The following is a 26,918-nucleotide window of genomic DNA, read 5'->3' as shown; positions in this document are numbered from 1 at the left end:
TATCTATCTATCTATCTATCTATCTATCTATCTATCTATCTATCTATCTTTCTACCTACCTACCTACCACATTTTCTTTATCTATTTATCCATCAATGCACACTTAGGTTGTTCCATGTCTTGGTTATTGTGAATAATACTGCAGTGAACATGGGGGAGCAGATATATTTTCAAATTAATGTTTTTGTTTCCTTTGGATAAATACTCAGAAGTGGAATTGCTGGATTATACCGTAGTTCTATTTTTAATTTTTTGAGGAAACTCCATACTGTTTTACATAATGGCTGTACCAATTTACATTCCCACCAGTAGCGCACAAGGGTCCAAAATGTGGCTATTCTTCATCAAGAAATTAGTTTTCATTTAGATAACTGTGAGAGGATTTTAGGGGTGGGAAATGAGCTTGAGAAAAAACTGGATGAGGGCACCCAAGTTATTTCTATGTGTGCACTTAGTGATTTTAGGAAGAGAATAGAATTTAGAGTCAGAAAGAATTGTCTGGAATCATTTATCCCGCTGTTTTAAAAAATAAATTAGCAAGTCAACACCCCGTTATTTATTTCTCCCTAACACACTGATAAAGGAACTACTCCCTATCATCAGAACCCAGACTCATCCACTGTAAGGATTTTATTCAACCTGATTATTTATTGAGGTTTTTGTGGTTGAGTAAGCAAAGCCTGCCTTCCTAGTAGGCAGCAAGAGTTAACTCTGCCTGCTGTGTTTCCTCTTTCTAAGAGGAGCACTTTAGCAATGCTAATCAGTTGTACTGATTTTCTGTTTTGATTTTTCCATAATAATTAAGTGAATGATATGGAATGCAATCAGGTTTGGCACTAGGGGGTTCATGCAAATGATAGTTTATTTTTTTACCTTTTAAATTTCATTAAATGGAACCATAAGGAAAGTTGTTTGAAGAGGAAGACTGGGTGGGTGGGAGTAGCTTAACACTCTATTTAGAGTTTTGAATAATTTCAAAACGTCTATTTTAACGAAGTAAATCACCACTGTGTTGCCTTTTTATTCAACTGAAATAACACTATTTTTGAAGATTGTATTTTGTTTTCATTTGTACTCCAAAGTGGAAGATTATAGTGTAAGACAAGATGACACAGCTTAAAAGAGAGAAGTGAGGAAGAAAAATGATTGAACTTTCTTTCTTCAGGGTAGACACAAATGAAAAAAGGCACCCGCATGTACTCATCAAAACCTGTAGAAGGAAGCAAATGAAATCGGGAATGAGTATATGTAATGCCTAGACCACTTCTTCTTTGGGTTGCTTATCAGTGCTTTTATTAAACAAGATGGAACAAACGAAAGGACCATCCATGTTTCTGAATATAGTGAAATGTTGCGTTTCTACAGTTCTTTCCAGTCATTGACATATTTGTGAAATATCTTCTCCCCCCACCATATATAACATTTAAATTATTTTCTCAAATGGTCTTAAGCAGTTTATGTGAGTTTACGTGATTCCTGCATCTGGATCTAGCAATTCTTTTTGCTTTTCATATTTTATACTTTAAAGTAGATTATTCTAGAACTCAGCTAATTTTCTAATTTTAATTCTGAAAATGCTTTGGGAATAAGAGACTCAGGGATGTGTATATGCATTTTTTAATGTGCTGATATTTTCCCTTCCATGAATGCCACCAGCAGCTTTGCAAAGCAGTTTGATTTTCCTGTATGCTGAATTTCAAAAGCAATAAGGAGGTGACCAAATTCTGCTTTTTGTCCCCTACCATTTCTGTAGAAAGGTTAAAGGCTTTACAGGGTCATGCTTCAAGTGCAAAGCAAGAAGGGCTACCAAAAGATTAGCGGTAAAATTTTTACTTTAAAAGAGAACACACAGCCTCTTTCTTTTTCTTGGCATTTTGACTCATCGCTTGCAGCAATTTCTAACTTTACAGACTAAACATTTCTAATTGGGAAATGGATGGTTTGAGTCTGAGATTGTGACTTAGGAGATAAACTTTCCAATTTGGGGTAGTAATTGTTGTAAATAGATGGCAAATTACTGCTGACCAGCCCTCGTTTTGTCTTTGAGGAAAGAATGAAAGTTAATATACATATTTCACACTTCATTGAAAGGAAATAGTTATCCTGACGTAGAGAAAGCAATGAGACAGAGAGATATTTGCCATGCTTGTTTGTTACAAGCAAATGAATTAAAGGTTTTCTTCTTTTGATGGATGAGGAAAGCACTAACAGTATATTATATGTCTTCAACTGTGAAATGGAGATATTAAAAATACGTGCTCCTTAGGTAAGTTACGGTGAGGATTAAATAGATAATTAACATAAAATATTCAGCACTGTGCCTGGCTCACAGTAATCAGTCAGGAAATGCTAGCTGTTATTGTTTATCATCATCATCATCATCATTTTTTATTCATTCCTGTTAAGTGGAATAGCTTCTTTGGTTATATAATGTTAAGCTTCCGATTTTACCGTTTCATGACGGGTAGCCTGTGAGAAACATCAGTAATTTGAATTAATTTATAAGCCATATTTTGGTTCCCCATTTGTGCTTTATATGTTGGGATTATTTTGTGATGATTGAAATTCCCGTTTTAAAGATTTCACAACCTCTCGTGGTGGCTTACACTACCTTTCAATTACCCTACACATTCATGATATTTTTTCCTTATTGCAAATCAAACATTTTCTTTTGTTTTAACCTTTGTGGAGTTAGAGATAGTTAACTTGCCATAATATACTTGTCCTTATAAACAATTTTGATTTTGAACAATTTAGTACTTCTTCATTTGATCTATTCTCTTGAATTTGAAGCATAAACTATTTCCTAAGGTTAGGTTTTTGCTGGTATTATTGTTTATTATTTGTTTGTTTTAAGATAAACTTACCTTTTTAAACCACAAGGTTATTATTCAGGAAGTTCAGTTTCCAGATACTAAAAACTGGTGAGCTCATGGTGTGTAAAATTAATATAACTCCTCAAAGTGCCAGCTTTCACCCAGAAAATAACTGCTTTGGTCACATAACCTGGCCTATTGTTCCTAGTTTCATGAGATTACCAACAGGCATGTTAATGCTTATTTCCTTTTTAATTAGTAAATGGATCAGCTATTTCTAATTCATGCCCATTTTTATAATGATTATATAAAATCATTTTATGTAATATGGCAATTAAACTTTTCCTTCTTACTAAGTGCTAAGTTTCTGGAGGTGAAGAGAAGGAGATGATTCCCAGGTACATGCCGTTGCCATTGTTACTTACCCAAGCTGACCAGTGCCTGGCACACAGTAGATGTTCAATAAGTGCCCACAGATGACTTCATTAGAATATCTCATAGGAGCCTCAAACTTGACATCTCTAAAACAGAGCTAAAGCTTCCTCCCCCTGGAGGAGGAGGGCTTCTGTGCTTCCCATCTCAATGGTGGGCACAGTGTCCACCCAAGGGCCGATACCAGGCGTCCCTCCTCTCTCTGTCTGGCATTTAGTCGCCAAGTCCTGTGGATTCCACCTCCTAAAAATCTCCCAGATGCACTCAGTTCCCTGCAACCCCAATGTTACTTTCTTAGTTCCCCCACAGTGGTGTCTCACCTGACCTCCCTCGAAAGTCTCCCCCTGCAGGTCACTCTCCCCTGCAGCCAGAATGATCTTCTGATGTCACTGCACCCTTTACTAGTTGTCTCTTATCTTTGGATGAAGTTCACATACTTTGCAATGGCTTATAAAACCCATTGTGACATGCCCCGTGTTGCTTTCTCCATCTGAATTACAGTCATAGGTCACCTAACAATGGGGATACGTTCTGAGAGGTGCGTTGTTAAGTGATTTCGTCGTTGTGCGAACGTCATAGAGTGTACTTACACAAACTTAGATGGTACAGCCTACTACACACCTAGGCTATATGTCACTAATCTTACGGGAACACCATCAAATATGCGGTCCATCATTGACCAAAACGTTGTTGCGTGGCACATGACTGTAATAGGAACTCCCTAAATGTGCCTGACTCTCCCTCACCTTCAGTTCTCTCTGCCTGAAACATTCTCATCCCTCTTCTTCTGTCTCCTTTGTCTGCCTGTTTTGCAAACATGTTGCTGCTTATTTTTCCATTCTGGTCTTCCCTTCTCTCAATAATACCAGGTTCATTTTCTCTAACACTGACCTCCAAACAGCTTTACACCTTTTTTTGTACACCTGGGTAGAAACCTCTGTACGATAGCTGGTTTTATTTCTGCTCAGCAGATGGGGAAACTGAAGCACTAAATATAAGAAATGTATGTCATGATTATTAAATTATAAGCTTTTTAATAGGCAGGGACAGAAACTAGATCTGTATTTGTTTTTTTTTTTGTGAGGAAGATTCACTCTGAGGTAACATCCATTGCCAATCTTCCTCTTTTTTTTCTGTGTGAGGAAGTTAGTCCTGAGCTAACATCTGTGCCAGTCTTCCTCTATTTTGTATGTGGGATGCCTCCACAGCGTGGCTGATAAGTGGAGTAGGTCTGTGCCCGGGATCCAAACCTACGAACCCGAGCTGCCAAAGTGGAGCATGCGGAACTTTAACCGCTCGGCCATGGGGCTGACCCTCTAGATCTGTGTTTTATGTCCAGTTTTTGCACAGTGCCTAGGATAGAGTGGGCATTCAGTGCACATTGAGTGAGTTATTAAATGAATCTCAGTTTGAGCCTGAGGTGCCTCGTTCTCTAGTCAATGGAGCTTCTGTTTCATCATTTATCCTCTAGGACAAATGAGGCCAGATTCCTGTGTGAGTCCTTTTCTTCCAGAAGGGAAGTATGCCTGGTGAGAGAATCTGGAAGTCTGTGTTGTTCAGATTTGGTTGGTAGATTCCTTTGATGTTGACTGGCATGGATGAGAAGGGCTTTTGTTGTGGTGGCAATTAATGATGATTTGCACATTTTAGGAATTTACAAAATGGTGGCCACCTGGCACAACATAAGAAATACCTCCCTCTCCTGGACCATGAAATGTGGTGACCCGTCTATTTAAATCCATGGCTTGTTGTGCATATTTCAGCCCTAGTGACAACTGGTACTGAATGGTTGCTGTACTGAAAAGAATTCTGTTTGGGTCACTTTAATGCATCTCTAATTTGGACTTTTTTTTTCTTGTAGGTTGTTCTTCAGCAAAAATGGTTATTTCTTCAAACTCCTGCCTGGGCTTTATCTGTTTATTGTTATGCCACTGGATCAGGACAGCATCATCTCTAAATCTTGAAGACCCTAATGTGTGTAGCCACTGGGAAAGGTAATAGTTCTGAAAGTAGTCTGCGAAATAATTTCTGATAAGTTTTTTTATATATCATTATCAGTCTGATCTATAAAATTGGAATTTAGAAGAGATTGTAAAATTACTTTTATGTAAAAATCATTAGTTATATGTAATAAATTAGCATTATTCATCTTGGTCTTACAGAATATATGCTAGGTGAAAAAACCTTGTTATATTGACTCTAACACAAGTGTAATTGTTAAGATCCAGGGAAAACATTAATAGCTCAATTAAAATGATCTCTCTAAGGTCTTCTCCCTGCTCTGAATCTATTTGCAATAATTTGATAGGGCTGGACTTACGCATGGGAATGAATGAGTGAGCAGTGGAAGACAGTATGGAATAATGTACTTAAGTGTTGAAATGAATGCATAAAAAGATTGCGCTGTAGGTGGCCTGAAAAGGAAGACATGATTTCTGGAGGAACTGGAAAGACTGCATGGAGTCAGTGTCACTTGAGATGCTCTTGAAGACCTGAAGGAGACGAGTGGATGGCAGCGCTTGGGAGCGGTTCTGGGAATGGAAGGTAGCTTGAAACCAGTGCCATGCAGACCACTGAGGGCTGTGCCCAGCGAGACTGGAGTCTGTACAGGACTGGAGGAGGGCAAGATTGAATAGATTATACAAAAGCAGATAGTGTAATGTCCAGAGCTGGGCGAATTGCAGTAGGAAATACAGAGGAAGTAGAAAACAATGTCATTCTCAGAGATCTTATAGTCCCTTTTGGAATGCACATATAGCGCAGATCACCTTGTGATATTGTAGTACCATCAAATGCAGTCTACACCACTCTACTGTGCTATTTGCATTCCTCACAAAGTATCTTTATCCAAGAATAACATGGCAAATGCAGGTTTTTCAAACAACTAGAAGGTGCCATCCTTCTAGCACTCTCAAGTACTAGAGAGTAATATGTTCTTTTAATAGCTATAAGGCAGTGACATCGAACTCTTGGTCTCTTTCTCCTATCACCCTCAGCACCATGATTAGCACACCACAGAGTACACATTCTAATCACAGGTGTCACCCACTGGTAGGATAAGCAAAGCTCAGAGCCTTTTAAGCACAGCAGCTGTATTATCCCAGGGGCACACTGGTGCCCCTCACTCACAGCATTATTTTTCGGTGAGGGCTGTTTCCCGTCTCGATTGGCAGTGTTACAATTTGGATAACAGAAACATTTTTCCCTGATCGATCAATGGGGTTATGAACATTTATGAAATGTTCAGCTGTAGAGAAAATGTGTGTGTGTAATAAAGTTCTATGTATTTGTGGTATTAACTACATTCTACAAAATTTAAGGGGAGGGACCTCCTATTAATTTATAATCTTCATAACATCTCCCATAAAACATTTCGCCATCAAACAAATAAGTATTTATTAAAGTAATAAAAATGAATCAATGAATACAAGAGTGGATACATAGCAAATTTAACAAAGGGAGAGGCCATTGGTTTTTGAACTTCTGGAGGATGATGGCTTTGGAATGGGAGGAAAAAAGCAAATTTGTAAGATACTGTGAAATAAGAACCAGTGGATCTTGGTAATACATTGACTGTAGTATGTGAAAGACGCAGAAAAGGCTGAGATTTAGAACCTGCTGTGCGAAAGAGTGGAGGTGTCATTGCACATATGGAAAAATAAAAAGAAGAGAGTTGATTTGAGAGGGAAGAGATTAGTGTGGTTGTGTTCATAAGATCAATTTGAAATATGGGCCTGGAAGTGCTTGGGAATATAGATTTAGGATTCTTCAGCATGTTGAGATGTGAACAAACTCCCTAAGGGAAAAGCTATAAAGAGAAAAGAATCCAAGACTTAAAGTAACCTAGCACCCGCTCATACGTACACATTTGTCCTGATCCATTGCTCCATATTTGATCAAACTTGCCAACACACATTGCATTATTTTTTTCACCATTGATAATTCCCAGTGTCTAAAACACTGCCTTGCATATGGCATGTGCTCAATAAATAATTGTTGACTGAGTAATTGTTTTCTGGCAGGAAATGAAATGACTAAATATAGACATCAATGGGGGAGGTTCCAGGGGCGGGGGAGAGAGACAGACAGACAGACAAGGGGCACATTAATCTCCAAACCTAATATAATTCTCCTGCTGCACGAGTGATTAGAGTAATCTCGAAAATACTCACTAATGGGGGGGGAAATTGAGGTTGAAAAAACAGGGACATGACAGAGATTCTTTTCCTGAGTATATTTTTTCTATGAACTGCTAGAAAGAAGAATCGACAACTACAATCTTCTTATTGATAAATTTCCTGTTAGAAAGCTAGGTTATGATTCTTTGAAGAAAGATAAAAGAAAGTGGAATTGTTTTGACAAGAATGGAGAAAGGAGTATGAATTAAAATGATCAAATAAAGGTGCAGGTGACAGGTTCTCCTTATTTTCAGAAACTGAAATGGGCTTGAATTGAAATGGGGAGAGGAAGATTAGCTTCAAAAACAGAGTTTTTGGTAGTCGGGCTGAGTAGGGCTCATTGTAGTCTTTCCTTATACTAAGACCCTCTTGTACCCAAAGGTGCTGAGCCGTAGAATCACCTGGATCCTTGTTTCTCAGAGCGTGGTCTGTGGAGCTTTGGCGTGAACATCACCTGGGAGCTTGTTAGAAATGCAGACTCCGCCTCAGACCCACTGAATAATTTCTTTTCGAGTGAAAACATGCCTCATTTTAGCGCAGCAATTGTGATTCTTAGAAGTTGTAAATAAAATGAAGTTAAGGAAAATTAAATCATTTAAAATACACAGGAGTGCTTGTTATTAAAGGAATTCTGTGCAGCATCTTTTTGGAAAAGGAATAATTCCAGGAGTCATCTGTTCCTTCCCCTATAGCCTTTCCCTGTTCTGTGAGTTCCATCTATTGTGCTTCCATCTATTGGGGTTTCTTCTAAAGAAGCCACAAATGAAGAGAGGACATTTTTGCCCAGCCGTCTGGGGCTGGAACACAGAAGTGGTAGTAATTGAAGCAGCGGTCCTGAAGCCAGCAGAGAGAAGAAATGATGATTATTACTGTATCTGATTAAAGTAACAAGATAATTTTGGCAGATAAAATGTAATTAACCACTTTGGAATGTGTCCAAGTAATGATGGCTTTTTACCCCCTGTTCTTTGACCTTAAATTAAATCTTGCTGGAATTTCTCCCTGGATAATACTTCACAGGTTAAAATCACAGTGATGATATGTTTTCAGTGTGTTTGAGAAGATAAACAAGCAGGAGATAAAGAGTTTCGCATCTTGGTGCTGGAAATAGTGTAGAATTGAGATCAGATCCCTTTTATACCACAGTTTGCCCCTCATTGTCTGCTTTACAAGCTTTAGGTGTTCTAGCGACATCTGAGAGGGGACACAGGGACAGGATGGTGTCTGAGGGTGGTGGTGTTGGTGCTGGCTCTAGACTGACCCCTAGCACTGGGAGCTCATTTGTGCTGAAAGCAGGACTGGACTAGACAATCGAGAAGTTTCCTTCTTCTTCTTTGACTTTAAGAGTGGCTGCTGATGAACTTGCAGGTGTGGACTGTTAGCACAGGCACTAAGTTCAAACAGCCCTGACACTGGCCAAAAAAGCAGTGATAGAGACCAGAGGAGGCCAGCCCATTCTCAGAGACATTTCCCTTCATGATGAAAGCATAGAGCTTCCAGAAAGTGGCCCCTTGAAAAGTGATACCCCCTTAATTGTCTAACCATAGGTGGGTATTGAGCAAATTAGGTGTAGTTGCTTATGGAATATTTGGCAGTCATAATTTGAAGACTGTTTATTACCATGGAAAGATGCTTAGGATATACTTTTTTAAAATTTTTACTTGTATATTTTCTAGTTTTTTTTTCTCTTTTTTTTTTTTGAGGAAGATCAGCCCTGCGCTAACATCTGCTGCCAATCCTCCTCTTTTTGCTGAGGAAGACTGGCCCTGAGCTAACATCCATGCCCATTTTCCTCTACTTTATCCGTGGGACGCCTACCACAGCATGGCTTGCCAAGTGGTGCCATGTCTGCACCCGGGATCTGAACCGGCCAACCCTGGGCGCTGAAGCAGAACCTGCGAACTTAACCGCTGCGTCACTGGGCCGGCCCTAGGATATACTTTTAAGTTAAAAACATCAGTATCAAAATTATCTGCTAGCATGATTATATAATAATATAAAAACAAGAAAACTAAACTAACCTCCCCCCGAAACTGTAAAGAAGTACGGCAAAATGCTATTGGTTATGTACGAGTTATGGAATTCTCTTTTCCTAAAATTTTTTTTCCAAATTTTGTTGTGTGATTATAATACCATTAAAATGGAAAAAAAAGAGAAAGATTGTATGGAAGAGAAAAAGTGTATAAAAAAGGACAAAAGAGAGGCCAGCTTGGTGGCGCAGTGGTTAAGTTTGTACGTTCTGCTGAGGTTTGCCAGTTTGGATCCTGGGTGTGGACCTACGCACTGTTTGGCAAGCCATGCTGGGGCAGGCGTCCCACATATCAAGTAGAGGAAGACGGGCATGGATGTTGGCTCAGTGCTAATCTTCCTCAAAAAAAAAAAAAAGAACAAAAGAAATTTGATATGAAAAGGCTCGACACCCTTCTCCCGTAAACTTAGGTGGAAGCCTCAGTTTATGATCAAAATGAAAAATAATTCATATTCAATCAGTTCTGAATTGAGTTTGAACTTCTGAATCATTTTAATGAGAAGGGTCAAGACTGAAGAGAAGTGTTGAAAACACAGTGAATTTTATTCTCCTATTTTCCCCAAACTATATAAATTTCTCTTTTGAAGCCATATCACCTTATTTTCAGCATTTACGTGCTGGCGTCTCTTGAGAGCTCTTTTATGGCAGGAATTGCATAGAAGTTGTTCAATAAATGTTTCTTGAATTGGAATCCTAAATGGTTTGATTACCCTTTCATGGAGAAGGGCTTTTTTGTTTTCTAAAACCAGAGAAACATCTGCAAATGTATGCTATAGGTGAGCAGCACGTGACAAGAAGAGGAAATTCGTGTACTTGAACATTTCTTCTGATTTAGGCAATCTTGCAGGCTGTCAGAGATTAGTGAAAGCATTTTCATGTTTGCTTGTGGAATCAGTTCCCCATCCACATCAGATGGGTTGTGTTTGGCCAGGGTCCGTTTGTTGATTATCACTTTCGCTCTTCAAGGCATGCAGACCTCAACATCATAACGTGGCCTTTGAAATTTTATGGAAATGCTGCATGAGGTCTAGTTCCAACAAACTAATTTAGTTCAGCTAAATTAGCACTGTAGAGCCTGGTAGAATCCTTTTTTTTGCCCAACTGGCATTAATTTATTGTGGTTTCTTTTTCATTCTCATAGCACATGTGGAAAGTTGCTGTTTTGCTCATGGGTCATGTCGACTGCACCTATGTAGGCAGTTCCATATACAGAAGACATACATTCACTTTGCTCTCCACTAGGAATGGAGAAATAATGCTTCAGGCCTCAAGATTCAGCTATTTACAAGCAGCTGGGTAGGAAGGAAAAAAATTGGCGAGGAAGTCTTAGAATTTGCATCAACCTGAACCTTAGGAGACCAGTAGGGATCTGAAGAAAATAATAATAGCTTAATGTGATATTTCCTCCCAGGAACACTTATATTTTAACAGAGGCCTTTTCTTTACCCAAAAGGGGTTATATCACAGATGTAGGCAATTGTGTACTCTACGTTCACCCGAAACTGTTCTTGCAGGTAGCAGCAGTGTCATCTCTTGCAGTAGAAGGAAACAGCTATCTGAAATGTATGTTAGAAATTCACGTGGGAAGGGATCTTCACGACCATCCCTGACCCCCAGGTTTTAAGATGTGATAATGAAAACCCAGGGAAGCGAGGTTATCTGCTGAAGGTCGCCCAGTTTCTCAGTGTCACATCAGGATTGTCAAAATCAACCATAAATGCAGACCAGATTTAAATTCCCTGAGCAGACAAAGCTAGTTAGTCATACGTGCAAATCTTAATTTAGCTTATTTTGCAAGACAAGTGAGATTAATTTAACTTGGGTCACTTCTTGCTTATGCCTTCAAAAAGCATAGGCGAAATTTGAATAGTTTCCCACAATTGATGTGACCACTGACCAATTCCCTTTCATTTAAGAAAATTTTAACATTGCAAGCAGTCACTGTGAAGAGTGAACACTGCCTGCCTTTGCACCGTATGAGCTGCCTTATAACAATACACATCAGAGCCTCATTCCATGTTTTGGTTTGAGTGCTCCCAGTTTGCAAACTGTCTTTTTGGTGTGTGCACATAAAAAATTTACTAATTCCTACTGAAGTGACTTTTGGTTTTACTTCTGGGTTTCATGAACTTTTGGCAGGGTTATAACCCTGTCTTTTAATTAGTGATCTTTTCAGTTGGGCTTGTTGCGTCTGAGTAAGAGTTGTGGAGGATCCCTAAATTTATCTAGAAATCAAGTTGCAATGTCCCAAACAATGAAATACACAAAAGTGTGACTAGTATGATTGTTTCATGGATGTCCTATTGAAGCCTAAGTACATGTCACTAACAGAGACCAGCTAGGAAAGAAATCCCACTGGATGTGAGGCCAGCACCGCACAGCTTTCCAAATGAGAAGGTTCTGCCCTAGAGGTCACCTGAATTCTTCAGGAAGAAATTTCAACCTTTTTCCTTCCGTACCTTCTCTACTTGATAGTTCCTATTATTGAACTTGGGCTATTGATTTGCAGCAAGTGAGCCCGTGATTGTGGCCCGTATTGTTTGTTAGTGTGAATTAAGGATTTTCGTGGAGATCTTTAAGAAACTGTTGATGAAAAGAAAATGGTTTGGAAAAGAGGATTCTCCAGATTTTCCCGGAGGCAGGAACTCTAATCTCTTGGGCATGTAATAGCCTGCTTTAAAATGAAGAAGTATGGGATTGAACATTGAATGTTTTTTATATTTCATGGATGTTTTTCACCCACATTCTTAGGCCCATAGGATTGCATGCTTTTACTTTAACAAGAAGCTGCTAGTGAAAATGCATTGGAAATGCAACAGCTGGCTGTTCGTATGATTATTTCAGGCTAATTGTCTCAGCCATATGTTTAAAACTGGGTTTCAAGACTTCTTTGTTGTTTTTATTTAGAGGTTGGATTTTCTTCTTCTGCATGCGAAGTAGGGCAGGCACACGAAAGCAAATGATTCCAAATTCCAACCCGAAAAATATGCTCTTTCTGATTTTCCAGAATCAGTAGCAAGTGTACTGGGTTATGAATACTCAAATTGTCTCTTTGCTGATTACCCCTATCATTTGCATGCAGACTTAGATTGAAAACTTTTTGGGAAAGATCTTGGTTATCCCTAGACCCTTGGAGTGAAGAGATGGAATTATACACAGAAAAATACATGGTGATATATTTTTATATTCAGGAATATCAGAGTTTATGGTGAATAATAAAACAGAAATTTTTTGAAATCTATAGTGTGAACTCTTGTCTTTTAAATATATTATTAATATTGGTCCTTTTGGGGTTCTGGTTCAAATAAAAACCTTTGAAAATGTGGAGATTCTCTGTTAAAAGTCAGTGTGGAGTTGCAAAAAGAGATAATGTAGCCTACAGTTGTTTTTCGTACATAATATATCATTAAGGTAAGAAAGAGAAATATTGGTTCCTTATCTTTCCTCTTCTTTTCAGCTACTCAGTGACTGTGCAAGAGTCATACCCACATCCCTTTGATCAAATTTACTACACCAGCTGCACTGACATTCTGAACTGGTTTAAGTGTACACGGCACAGGTAAGGGAAGCTCAGCTATGTTTCTGACTTTGGCTAACTGGGAGGAGTCTGATACACCGACATTAAATATTTGAGAAGGTGCATCCATTCATCTAGTGAGGAGTTATTGAGCGCTTGCTATTGTTCCAAATCACAGGAGATATAGAAAAGCAATAAGGTTGTCGGTGCCCTTAAGGAGCTTGTAGAGAAAATGTCTACTGCTTTCCATCGTTTGGTTAGCAAGAACTCACCCAGCTTTTGAGTTGTGCATAACTGGGGGAAATACTCTTAAATATGGACATCACCAGTTATCAAGAAACTCATATCCCAGCATGTGTTTCTACTTGAACATCTGACTCAGTTTAGGCTAACTTAAATTTGACCTCCACTTAAGTAAAATAAGCCCCATATTTTTTTCTGTAAATGTGAAAACAGAAAATAAACAACATAATGAATATTAATGTTAATATGGAAGGGAACCATGGTACCTTAATTTTATTTGTAAAATACTTATAGAAGTACGAGTCATGGGTCTAGGGTGGCACCTGCTGGTTTATGCTGCACTAAATGATGTCATGCTCACTGTCACTTCTTCAGACGAGCTTTCCTTGGCCACTCTATCTCAACCAGCTTTCCCTCCCTGTCACGCTCTATTCTCTCACTCAGGCTTTATTTTTCTTCACACCATTTAATCATTACCAGTCTTGATATGATATATTTATTTATTCAATGTATATCTTTACTTAAGTTCTGCAAGGAATTTTTCCTTTAAAACATATGTAAGTGAATGATGGTTAGATAAGTATCATATGTGATATAAATCAATACTTTTCAAGATATTTCAAGATAAGTGAAATAGAGATGTCACGAAACTTCTGATCCCTTGAAATAAAGTGTAGGTTGGCTTAAATGGGCAATCTTAATATGTTCTTAGCAAGTTGATGCCTTAGCATAATATTGGTCAAGACATAAGTTCTATGTTTCTTAATTATTTTGGAGTACTTTGCTTTTCATACCTTTATCATATTTAATAGCTCTTTTGTATTAAAGTATAAATTCTTGGTTTCTAATCAAATTGCAGGTCAAAAAAAGTAACAGTGTGCTTTTTCCCTCTGTATAGAATCAGTTATCGGACAGCCTATCGACATGGGGAAAAAACTATGTATAGGCGCAAATCCCAGTGTTGTCCTGGATTTTATGAAAGCAGAGAAATGTGTGTCCGTAAGTAAGACCTCCATCCCTTGAAGTTCACTTATTTTTCCCAGTGCTGATTTTCATCTGTTAATGGCAGCCGAGATGGAGGCCTGGGGAGGTGGGGCGCCTTGGATCGTTTCCTTTCACTCTTGGCTGCTGCTGTCTTGGTCTGTGCAATGAGGGAAGCATTAACCCTGTCCCTCTGTCCTATCAGAAATCTCCAAATGAATGTCGCTTGAGGAGAAAACAGATGTCATAGAAAGATGATTCAGGGCCGGATGGAGCAATGTTAATTACGGTTCTTCAATAGAAGTCTCTTTGGAAATTGGTCAGGGAGTCATTAGACTTAGGGCACAGCCGAGAACAGAGACGTAACTTTCCTGCAGCAGCCGACCAGAGTCCCGAGGAAACTTCTGAGAGGCCAGCGTGTTCTTTTCTGGTGCATAGAATGATGAGACTTATTAAGAGTTGAAGAGCTTTCACAATAAGAAATGGCTATAAGTCTGGGTCACAAAGTAGACCTCCTTTTTTCATTGCCTTTTTCTCTCCCCTTTCCCCTTCCCATCTCACCAATTCATTCTGAGACGTCTGTAGACAAGTTTGATATTTTATGATACACTTCAGAAGATCCTAGAGTATCATGTGGGATGCAGTTTGCAATTGAGATTTCTTGCTATTGTGTATACGACATGTAGAAGAGACATCATTAAAAATGATTTTGTTCAAATGTTTTGGTTCAACACACAGCTAGAGGGGCACCTTTGCTTTCTGAGCTGAGACACTGATGTTGAGTAGCGTGGAGAGACACACGGTTCTGCTCTGATTTGGAGGCACTGGGAATGGTTGGACACATCTGGGCTTAAGAATCCGCGGAGCCAGGTGACAGCACTGGCTCTGCCGCCGCTCAGCCGAGTGACGTTGGAGAAGTCATTTTACCTCCTTGAGGCTCCTTTGCTCTCAAGTAGAGAAAGGGCTTGGACCGCTTCCTCCCAACCCTGGATTCTATTCTTTATGTAGACAGGAGATTCCTCAACTTTGATTCAGAACCAGGGCTATATATGATAATGTGTTGATTGAAAAAAATTAGAAAATGTAACTAAACAAAAAGAAGAAAAAAAAACACATGGTGAATTGTATTTCTGAGTTACAATTTGAATCATAATATTTTGAATTACATTGTCAGTAAATGTACTTCTGTAACATATTGCAAATATTGGTATGTTATTGCATTATAGGTATTTCTTTAACCATTTTCAACTGTTGAATATTTACATAATTTACATGTTTTACCTATTATGAACTGCCCTAGAAGACATCATTGTGGTTAAATCTTTGTTCATACCCTTAATTAATGGGTAAGGATAAATTCCTAGAAGTCAAATTGCTGGGTCAGAGGTATATACATATTTCTGAAATGTCTGGTGTATTTCCAGTTTGTACCCCACCAGCAATATATGAAAATGCCTTTTTGCTTATACCCTGTGCCAATTTTCCCTTTGCCATTTTTTCTTAATTTGCAAGTTTTTGATTAATAATGATGCTGAATAAGAAAAATTACCTGTTTACCATCAACCATTTTAGAGAATAATCATAAACTGATCTCTGTGGCCCAGGCTGATGGAAATTTTCAAAGGAAAGCACTGAGTGCACAGACTGAGACTGGGGAGGCCAGGTTTTGGGGTGACATTATCTTGGTGCCCTTGCCAGGTTTCAAACTTAGAAGCACAACTGTCAGCATACTGAGAGAGTAGTTCCATCCCCTAGGATTCATTTCTGTTATCCCAGATCATAGGAATTATGTATAAAGCCAGGATGCTAAGTCATTGAGTGATACAGAGCCTGGAGAGCTTGGGCTGTCTTCTGGCCGTACCTTCTCTCCTTGAAGGCCTGGCATGTGGGAAGCTAGATTTTAATGGCAAACTGGTATGGGGAGCGTGGATCCATCCAGGCAGAGAGTTTCAGTGCTTCGTGGACCCAACCTTCCACACCCCAATCCCTCTGTCATTTTATTCAGTAGTGCAGCCCATCTCAGAAAGCTGGCCAATTCCACTAGCACCATCATACTTGACAATTACAATGGTAAAAATAACTTTTCCTTTATCTCACACTAGACAGGTTGTGAGGTGTCCCCCTGACTGCTTGGATAGGCATCTCTAGCATTTGTCTCTAAAATTCTCCTTTTTCTAAACCTTCTTGGCTGACCAACTGCCCCTGGAGACTGAAACATTTTTCTTTTAGATATGTTAATATATTTAATCAGCTTACTGTCTAGTCTCAGAGGTCTGGGGGCTCTTTGGTCTTTAAGGGTATTTTGCATCTCTCCACTCTGATGTCTTGATTTCATTGCTCATCCCCATAGGACAATCATGCTTCGCTTACTTCCTTGTTCTTGGGGATGCCTCCAGTAAAGCTTCTCTACTTTCAACAGCTGGCACTCGTGAGGCACCCTTGTGGATAGAGAAGGAAGAGAGAACACGCAATTCTTGGTTCTGCTTTCATAATCTTTTTCGACTAGGTTTTGCTGCCAGGCACATAGCACATTCAGCATTTTTAACTGTTTCCAGTTACCAAAAGGAATTCAATCACAGGAATCAGTTATAATTTTAGTTTAATTTTTGGTAGTCAGTTTACCCAGAAGGCAGAAAAGCATGGTTTCATGCAAATACCTGTATTTGAAAAAAGTTTCATTTAGGTAACAGGAGTAGATCCTTCTGGAAGGCAAGTCCCATCCTCCCATTCCTCCCCACCCCTGCTTCATCCTGCCCAAGATTATGCACTTCTGCTAAACTCTCAGGCTGTGCGGAAGCTGCTGGTCCACAGAGCACGCTTTGAATAACAAGGCTCTGTATCCAGAAGACAAATATATGTCGTCGGGCGGGAAGAACCACAACAGAGAGTGGTGGGAACAGTGTGGTTAGAAGCCTTTCCTAAGAATCTGGCTGGAAAAAAAGAATGGATTGGAAAATTTTCCACAAAGAAAATATTACTAGGCATGAAGATGTCTATGATTCCTTCATGAAGTTTTAGCCTGTTGATAAAATTAATTAAACTTTTAAGATTATTCATCCTTCAAGGTTACTATTCTTACCTAATCTTGTGTTTTATTACTTTTGATTTGGAGAAATTCAAATATTAATGAAGAAATACCCAGAGGAATGGTGTTAATGTGTGTGTGTACATTTATATGTGTATATATGTATGTAGTGTGTATGTGTATGTATATATGTGTTCATATCTACATATTTTTTTTAAGTTGAGAGATAATTGACATATTAGTTTCAGGTGTAGAACATAATGATTTGATATTTGTATAATTGTGAAATAGATACAAGTTAATTAAAATAAGTCTAGTTAACATTCATCAGCACACATTTACACATTTTCTTTTACTTGTTATAAGTACTTTTAAGATTTACTCTCTTAGCAACTTATAAAGTATACAATACAAAATTATTCACTATAGTCACCATGCTGTACATGACATCCTCAGGACTTATTTCGTTTATAAGTGGGAGTTTGTTTCTTTTGACTATCTTTACCCATTTTGACCATCCCCTATCTCTGGCAACCATGTCTGTTCTCTGTATCTATGAGTTTGTTTTTTTGTTTTTTTTTTAAGATTCCACATGTAAGTGAGATCATATAGCATTTGTCTTTCTCTGTCTGACTTATTCAGCACATATGCCTTCAAGGTCGATCCATGTTGTTGCAAATGGCAAGATTTCCTTCTTATATATGGTAGAATGGTATCCTATATATATATATATATATATATATACACACACACACCACATCTTCTTTGTCCATTCATCCATTGATGAAAACTAAGATTGTTTCCATGTCTTGGCTATTGTAAATAATGCTACAGTGAACGTCGGGGTGCAGATATGTTTTCAAGTTAGTGTTTTTGCTTCTTTCAGTTAAATAGCCAGAAGTGGAATTGCTGGATCATATGGTAGTTCTGTTTTTGATTTTTGGAGAAACCTCCATACTTTTTTCCAGGGTGGCTGCACTAATTTGTATTCCCACCAACAATGCACAAGTGTTCCCGTTTCTCCACATCCTCGCCAATGCTTGTTATTTCTTGTCGTTTGGATAATAGCCATTCTAACAGATGGAGGTGATATCTCATTGTAGTTTTGATTTGCAATTTCCTGGCGATTAGAGATGTTGAGCATCTTTTCATGTACCTGTTGGCCATCTGTATGTTTTCTTTGGAAAAATGTCTATCCAGATCCTTTGCCCATTTTTAAATTGGATTGTTTGTTTTTTTGTTATTGAGTTGTACGTGATCTTTATATATTTTGGATATTAACCCTATCAGATACATGATGTACAAATATTTTCTTACATTCACTATATTGCCTTTTCATTTTGTTGATGGTTTCCTTTGCTGTGAAGAAGCGTTTTAGTTTGATGGAGTCCTGTTTGTTTATTTTTGCTTTTGTTGCCTTTGCTTCTGGGGTCAAACCTGAAAAATCACCACCAATACCAATGTCAAGGAGTTTACTGCCTATGTTTTCTTCTAGAAGTTTTATGGTTTCAGGCCTTATGTTCAAGTCTTTAATCCATTTTGAATCGATTTGTATATAGTGTAATATAGTGGTCCACTTTCATTCTTTTGCATGTGGCTGTCCAATTTTCCCAACACCATTTATTGAAGAGACTTTCCTTTCCCCATTGTATATTCTTGGTTGGTTTGTCGTAAATTAGTTGACTATATATGCATGGGTTTATTTCTGGGCTCTCTGTTCTGTTTCACTGATCTGTGTGTCTATTTTCATGCCAGTACTATACTGTTTTGATGACTATAGCTTTGTAATGTAGTTTGAAATCAAGGAGCGTGATGCCTCCATCTTTGTTCTTCTTTCTCAATGTTGCTGTGGCTATTCAGGGTCTTTTGTGGTTCCATACAAAGTTTAGGATTGTTTGTTCTATTTCTGTGAAAAATGTCATTGGGATTTTGATAGGGATTGTGCTGAATTTGTAGACGGCTTTGGGTAGTATGGTAATTTTAACAATATTAATTCTTGCAATCCATGAGCACAGAGTATCTTTCCATGTATTTGTCTTCCTCAATTTCTTTCATCAGTGTCTTATAGTTTTCAGTGTATAGATCTTTCACCTCCTTGATTAAATTTATTCCTAGGTATTTTATTCTTTTTGATGCAATTGTAGATGGTATTTTTTTTCTTAATTTCTCTTTCTGATAGTTTGTTATTAATGTTAATAATTAATTTTTGATTTATGGAAGTTATAAATCCCAAAACCTAGTTGCTTCTTAAGCTAAATTCAGCTTATAGATGTTTCACTCATTAGCCTAACAAACTTTAACAAACACATTAAAGGGCCTTTGACTGATGTTTTATAAATTTAAACACTGTCAAGTTTTTAAAATGGAATTTATATATTTAATAAATTCAATTTCCATTTTAAATAATCCAGCTTCCAAGCTGACAAACCATTCCATGTGCTTGAATAATTTTTGTAAATCTAATAAGTTCAATTTATTAATGAGGTGAAGTCTTAAATTTCCTTAAATGCTCTAACATTGTATTTGTAAGGTTTCAACTTTAGAATAACATCTCTAATCAATTATGTCATTACACATTTAGAAAATGACATTAGACTGTCCTCTTATTCTAACAGGCCACATTCTTTTAAATATTACAAACATCTTCTTTTTTTTTTTTTTTTTAAAGATTGGCCCCTGAGCTAACATCTGTTGCCAATCTTTTTTTTTTCCTTCTTCTTCTTCTCCCCAGAGCCTTCCAGTGCATCGTTGTATATTCTAGTTGCAGGTCCTTCTTGTTCCTCTATGTGGGACGCTGCCTCAGCATGGCTTGATGAGTGGCACTAGTCTGTGCCCAGGATCTGAACTGGTGAAACCTGGGCTGCCGAAGCAGAGCATGCAAACTTAACCACTCGGCTGTGAGGCTGGCCCCCAATGATGTATTCTTTTTTCATATAATTCTTATTTTTTTACAACGACACATCTCTTGTAAATAATAAAATGATATCCAATTGCATTTTGCAAATCTCATGGCTACGCCTGAATGTGAAATCATAACCTCTAAGCTCACCTTGTTCACCCTCTTCCACTCTGCCTTGGTGCTGGTCCCATGTACAGTCTGAAGTTATAAGAATGGCAGTTATGTGGCTCTCCCTCCAGGGCATTAATTTCCTCTACAAGATCAGCAGTCTCCAGACACTTCCCATCTTCCATCTTCTCAAACCCCCTCTCCCCACCCAAGATGCCGTATAGTTCTTTAATTTAGAATTTTGAACTTATTCCTAAAATGAAAAGATACCTAACACAAATTGACCTAAATGTAGTGTGTTCCAAGATTATCTGTTAGCGTCTATTTCCTCCTCACTGTTTTGGCTGCCTCACTTACCCTTCCTGCCTGCCTGCCTGCCTGCCTGCCTTCCTTCCTTCCTTCCTTCCTTCCTTCCTTCCTTCCTTCCTTCCTTCTTTCCTTCCTTCCTTCCTTCCCTCCTTCCTTCCTACCTACATACCTACTCTAATGTTGGACATTGAAATAGTTTAGTGGCTACAGTGAGTATCATTTCATATCTCTCTTTGCACATATGAGTGATTCATAAGATAAGTAGGATTTCTGGGACAAAGGATATGCATGTTCTATCAGTAAGGTTTAGTTTCGGCTGTGAGATAAAAGTTGTTTACTTCTCATATAAGAGTCCAGAGGTAGGTAAACCAATAGGGGACCCAGGCAATTTCTACCCTTCCACTCCACCATCTCTAGGGTGTGGGCTTCATCTTCATCTACCATTAATGATCTCTATGCATCAATCTAGGTCCCAAGCAACACATGGATAAGGCGAGAGAAAGAGGCAAATGGCAATGCCAGCTGTCTCCTAAGGAAAGTTCCTAGAAGTAATCACATTCCATTTCCAGAATTTAGTCACATGGCATCACCAAACTGCAAAGGCATCTCTCTTCTGGGTGGTCAGGAGCCCAGTAAAAATATATTTCTGTGGGAAAGGAATAACAGATATTGGGAGCAGTCTGAGCCACATTTTAAGACTTTTGGGTACAAATTGCCAAATGGTTGTCCAGACAGGTTGTAACCACTTGCATGCCCACTAGTAGTATATGAAGGTGCCCACTTCCCCATATCCTCACCAACACTAGGTATTACTATTGCTTTCAACCTGTTGGGTGAAAAAATGGTACCTCGCTTTGCTTTGCATTTCTGTATTTAGTAGTGGTGCTGTTCTCCTAAAAAATATATGTTTATTAGCCATTTGTATTTTGGTTTCAAGGACAGAAACAGTTTGGGGGATAAAGTGACTGCTTTGTTCTTCAGAGAGCCAGACAAATGCTGATTAAAAACAACAGGTGGCAGTGGAAAGAGACACAGGCTGATTTCAGGGCTGGTAAAAGAGACAGTTTGAGACTCAGACTTGAATCCCAAATGCCAGGTCAAACAAGAGGGTGGCTCAGGCCCTTCAAAGCCCCTTAGACTCACCGACATCACTGGGATCCATTCTCTCATCACCCCGAAGTTCAATATGTCCCTTTCTCTCAAGACCTCAACTGATCACAGCTCCAGGGATGGTTTGGAGCCGGGGAGCCTCTTGTCTTCTCCCACGGCCCCCCATCATGAGCACTGAGGAGAGAGGAATAACCTCTGGTCCCGCGGCCATGACGGGAACCCTAGGCAGCCCAAACTGAAACGTGAATGCTCTGGTCCATGGAAAGGAGTTGAGACCCAGCCTCTTAGCAAGTGGGGATCACTTGTAGATTTGATCTCATGGGACTAGGGAAACTCACAGGAAAAGCAGCAGCAGGGTGGGAAGTTGGCAACTATCCTTCTGTGAGAAGGATTTGTTAATCCCAAGACAAGCCTGGCTGTATTTTTTCTTTTTTTAAACATTGGCACCTGAGCTAACATCTGTTGCCAATCTTCTTCTTCTTTTTTTCTTCGTATCCCCAAGGCCCCCCAGTACATAGTTGTATATTCTAGTTGTAGGTCCTTCTGGTTGTGCTATGTTGGATGCTACTTCAGCATGGCTTGATGAGCAGTGCTAGGCCTACACCCAGGATCCAAACCGGTGAAACCCCGGGCCACTGAAGTGGAGTGCGCGAACTTAACCACTCATCCACAGGGCCGGCGCCTGGCCATACATTCTAACTTCAAGGTCCTTGGTTTCACCATGGCTGATGACAGAGAAACCATCTTCATCTACCATTAATGATCTCTATGTATCAATCTAGGTCCCAAGCAACACATGGATAAGGCGAGAGAAAGAGGCAAATGGCAATGCCAGCTGTCTCCTAAGGAAAGTTCCTAGAAGTAATCACATTCCATTTCCAGAATTTAGTCACATGGCCTCACCAAACTGCAAAGGCATCTTTCATTTCATTGTAAGCAGGGCAGCTTGCAGCAGAATCGTGAATGGACAAAGGGTCTGGGCATGGCTCCCTTCTCCAGTCCAGGTCCCAGCCCTGCCCTAGATCTCCTGTATTCTTCTGCTGGATGCTGCTGCAAAGGAAGGGATTGTTCAGGTGAGTTTCTTTGTGGTAGACTTAACTCTGTTACCCTGTTTTTGTTAGATGGATGAGGTCAAATGCTGACTTCAAATTACAGCTGTAATGGGGGCCTTGCAGGCAGTGTGACTTGCAAGGAAAACATAGGAAGCTGTTTGGGGACCGGGACACTATGTTGCCTTGTAGGCTGGCTCTGATGGTGGAAGATCAGTTCCCATGGATGTGCCCTGCCTGTTGTTGGCACTCGTTAAGAGAACTTTGGAAGCGTAAATAAGAAGTTTTAACTCCCACACACTGAACTGTATATGATTTCCTGTTCTTAGCAGGGAGGAGTGTGACAATTGATTACCATAGCAGTGAATGAATATTCACAGCTGATTTTTAACTTGGCCAGTTTTATGAAAAACTGAACTGGCTGTAGGCAAATAAGGAGCTAGAACTGTGGTTGGTGTTTATGTAAAAAATAATTCCTGCAGATAAACTTTACTCTTGTTTGAATGTCATGCTTCAGTAAGCAATGGGTTTTAAACCCAAATTTTGGGTTAAAGGCTTAATGACATTACTTACCCAGGACTATTTTCCTTCCAGGGGGTAGGCCACACAGGTGGCACTTTCAGGGGCCACATTAGGCTATTTGCCATATAACTTGTACATTTCCCCCTGTTTCTTCTTTTCGTATTGGAATATTTATTACGTTTTGTTAAACTGGAGTTAACGAAAAGCTTCCTTTTTAGGAGAGAAGATACCATCTCTTGGAAGTGGCTACCTGGAACATTGTGTTTAGAAGGATTCTGAGGCCATCCATGTCTGTGCTAAGAGAGAGAACAGAGTGACTCAGTGATTTCTGTCATCGTCATTGGGTGGCCCAAGTGCCCGCATTTGCCCTCCCTGTTTTGGACTCTTTCTGCCATCCTATGGCATTTTGGACCTCTTGAGTCATGGAGATATCATTTGAGGTTCCTAAGTCATGCACCTGGCCATGGGCTCCTGTTAGATCTAGCTTCTCCATTAACTGGGAAGTCATATATACTTTTCCTGCTTTTGGTCCCGGAAAAATGAACTTCCTCTTCGTGAGCTGGAGGATTTGCCGAGCTAACTCAGGATTATATCATCAGCAGTTTTCTTTAGAAAATGGAAAAAGATTCTCACCGGCCACATTTTGCCTCAGTGTCAGCCACAGGGGGCTCTGATAGGAGGGGCACTGGAGGCTTGGGCAAATTGACCAAATGGGCAAGACTTTGGGGACGAGCTGCTCTGTGGGCACTTGTTTCCCCACCTGGAGACTATGGAAGGACACATTGAATTCTTTATCCAGGCTTCTTGTCATTTTGCCCTTTTATTGCTGAGAAGTTTGGGCTCAGATTTTTCAGGGTGAGAGCAGTTGGAGTGCAGGGAAAGATGCCTGGTTTGGGGCTGTGAAGATGCAGCCTTTGGCAGAGGGCTGTTTATGGACGAGCTGGGCTTCTTTGGGGCATTTGGGGACTATGGTGAGAGCTTAAGGAGAGGATGAGTACCTCTCTGAGGTTAGAGGCCCTCTGAGCCTTCTGCTCTGGATTTGTTTGACTCTCACAGGCTTGTTTAATAATAAAGTTGTGATAAATAAATAAAGTTGTCAAATATTTCCAAACAACCCTAGTGTGTAGACTCTTTTAGGCAGACCCCTTTGAGGACAGATAAAAGTGAGACAATCCTGTTAGGCTAACCAAAGCGACCCTGAACTGACAGCACTCAGATGGTACGATCCTAAGTGTACCTACCCAGGATGCCCTTTTTGCCACTGGCAGTGAATTTTTTCGTGTTTCCATAGGGACCCTAAATTCTGTTGCTATGGAGCCCGACTTGGTTCAGAGGAACCTACCAGTAAATACTGGGAAAGGCCCTTTGTCCACATACTGAACCAGCAGAAATTCCAATTTTCCCACACATCTCTTGGAACCTAAACTTCACTTTTCCAGTTTTGATCATTGGTCTCTGCTGGTAGGGAAGATAGGAAATCTGATAAATAGTGTAGGAAACTTTCTTTGCTTTACTGATTGCCAATGCTTACTCACTACTTAGGATTTTACAAATAGAAACCATGAATTTAATAGTAATAAAAAAACCGCTATGAATTTAAGATAATTCCAGTCTAATAGATGGAAACCCTGTCTGCTGCCTGTTTTTTGCTTAAGAAAGCTGACTATAGAGTCCCGTGGAAACAGTGCCAAAGAGAAACAATGCAAAATCCTTGCTGTATGTCTAGAAAATGAGTTCCTGCAATTGCTGTCCTTGCAGGACAGGTAGAACTTTTACAGGCTTAGTAATTTATGCCCTCTCCTCGCAGGGATAGATAATAGCTAATATAAAAGCACAGAAGTGAGAAGCAATTTTTATTGCACTATGGTTCAAATCTTTTTAGAGCAGAGTAATTTAAAAGAAATGGAAATAACACATTTTGATCTAAGTGACCAACCACAAAACATTGACATGACCAGGTGGTGACAGAACTTGAAATTTCAGTCTGGGGTAGTGGCTGTCAGCACTTTTACAGAGAATCCAGTGATAAACCTAGAACATCCCTCTGGGCCACACACAGAGATGCTAATGAGGGGGAGGCTGATGCATGGACGCAGGCAGTGCTGTGTTGACACTGCTCTTTCCTCAGGCTGCAGTCATATCCCAAGTTCCAGATGTAGTTTTCTTCTTGGTGAGCAATTCTAAAAGAGGTTTGAAAGAAATCAGCCAGAGCTCCAAGAGAACCGCCACCTAGAAAAGCAGTCTTCTTGGTTAGGTCACAGAGGGCTGCATGATCTTGAAGGTGGGCCTCCCTGGCCAGCTGGGCACATTGGAGAGGCAAAGGCTGTTATGGTAAGTCTACAGATACGGCACCCGAACTGATGTTTAAGCTTAAAAACGGCTAAGGTAACTTATTGTACTTAGCATATAATTGAGGGACAGAAAAGGAAATGTGCCACCTCAAATGAAATCTATCCATTGATCCAGGGAGGAGAATAGGTCTCCAGAAACTTGGACTCTGGGCATTATCTGTAGTTGCATGCCCCTAGTGTGCGCTGCTAAATGCTCATCCTGCAGAATTCACTGTTGTGTAAGGTGGGGAAATGCCTTGTCTGGATCCTTTCCCAAAGGTTTATGTTAGTCTGTTAAAAGCTCCGGGCTGCTTGGAATAAGGGCATGTCTCAAACTTATTTGACCACGGAATTCCCTACTCCTTCACCTTCTCTCTCTCTCTCTTTTTTTCCCCCAAGAACATGATGGAACTAATAATCCTCAGAGTCTACTTATTTGGAAAACAGTGCTTTAAGGGATTCAGTTTGCCTTTATATAACCTTAGGCTGGTAACTGTAAATATTCAACTTCATCTTTAATTTCTTCTTTTTTTCCAGCTTTACTGAGAGATAATTGATATATAACATTGTGTAAGTGTAAAGTGTAGAAGGTGGTGATCTGACACACTTATATATTGCAAAATGATCACCCTAATAGAGTTAGTTAACACCTCCATCATCTATGTAATTACCATTTCCTTTTTGTGGTGAGAAAATTTAAGATCTACTCTCTTAGCAACTTTCAAGTATATAATACAGTATTGTTGAGTATAGTCGCCATGCTGTACATTATATCCCCAGAACTTATTCATCTTATAACTGGAAGTTTGTGTCCTTTGACCACATTTTCCCATTTCCCCTACCCTCCAACCCTGCCCACCACCATTCTACTTTCTGTTTCTATGGATTCAGCTTTTTTAGATTCCACATGTAAGTGACATCATACAGTATTGGTCTTTCTTTGTCTGACTTATTTCACTTAAGGTAATGCCCTCGGACTATCCATGTCATCACAAACGGCAGGATTTCCTTCTTTCTTATGGATGAATAATATTTCATTGTGTGTGCATATATATAGATATATACATACACCAAATTTTCTTTATCCACTTTGCTGAAGGACATTTGGGTTGTTTCCATATTTTGACTATTATGAATACTGCTGCAATGAACATAGGAGTGCAGATATTTCTTCGAGATTCTGATTTCGTTTCCTCTCTACCCCAAAGAGAGATTGCTGGGTCATATGGTACTTCTATTTTTAATCTTTTGAGGAGCCTCCATACTGTTTTCCATAGTGGCTATATCAACTTACATTCCCACCAACAGTGCACAGAGGCTCTCTTTTCTGTACATCCTTGCCCACACTTGTTATCTCTTGTCGTGTTGAT

At 39.4% G+C, this 26,918-nt stretch overlaps 1 protein-coding gene across 3 annotated transcripts in view; it reads left to right on the top strand.

Moving 5' to 3' along the window:
* Positions 1-26,918, top strand: part of MEGF10 (multiple EGF like domains 10) — a 163,497-nt gene that overhangs the window by 34,206 nt on the left and 102,373 nt on the right. For all 3 annotated transcript variants that reach the window (XR_006889256.1, XM_046665459.1, XM_046665460.1), the window contains exons 2-4: positions 5,110-5,242; positions 12,913-13,014; positions 14,114-14,214. Coding sequence is in view for 2 of the 3 variants with exons in the window: in XM_046665459.1 (XP_046521415.1) it covers positions 5,127-5,242; positions 12,913-13,014; positions 14,114-14,214 (319 nt within the window). In the remaining variant the exon portion in view is untranslated. The remainder of the gene's footprint in view (positions 1-5,109; positions 5,243-12,912; positions 13,015-14,113; positions 14,215-26,918) is intronic.

The sequence above is a fragment of the Equus quagga genome, chromosome 7 (assembly GCF_021613505.1).
Source record: "Equus quagga isolate Etosha38 chromosome 7, UCLA_HA_Equagga_1.0, whole genome shotgun sequence".
Taxonomy (NCBI): Eukaryota; Metazoa; Chordata; class Mammalia; order Perissodactyla; family Equidae; genus Equus; species Equus quagga.
The sequence above is the reverse complement of the archived record's forward strand: the minus strand, read 5'-3'. Positions and strand labels throughout refer to the sequence as shown.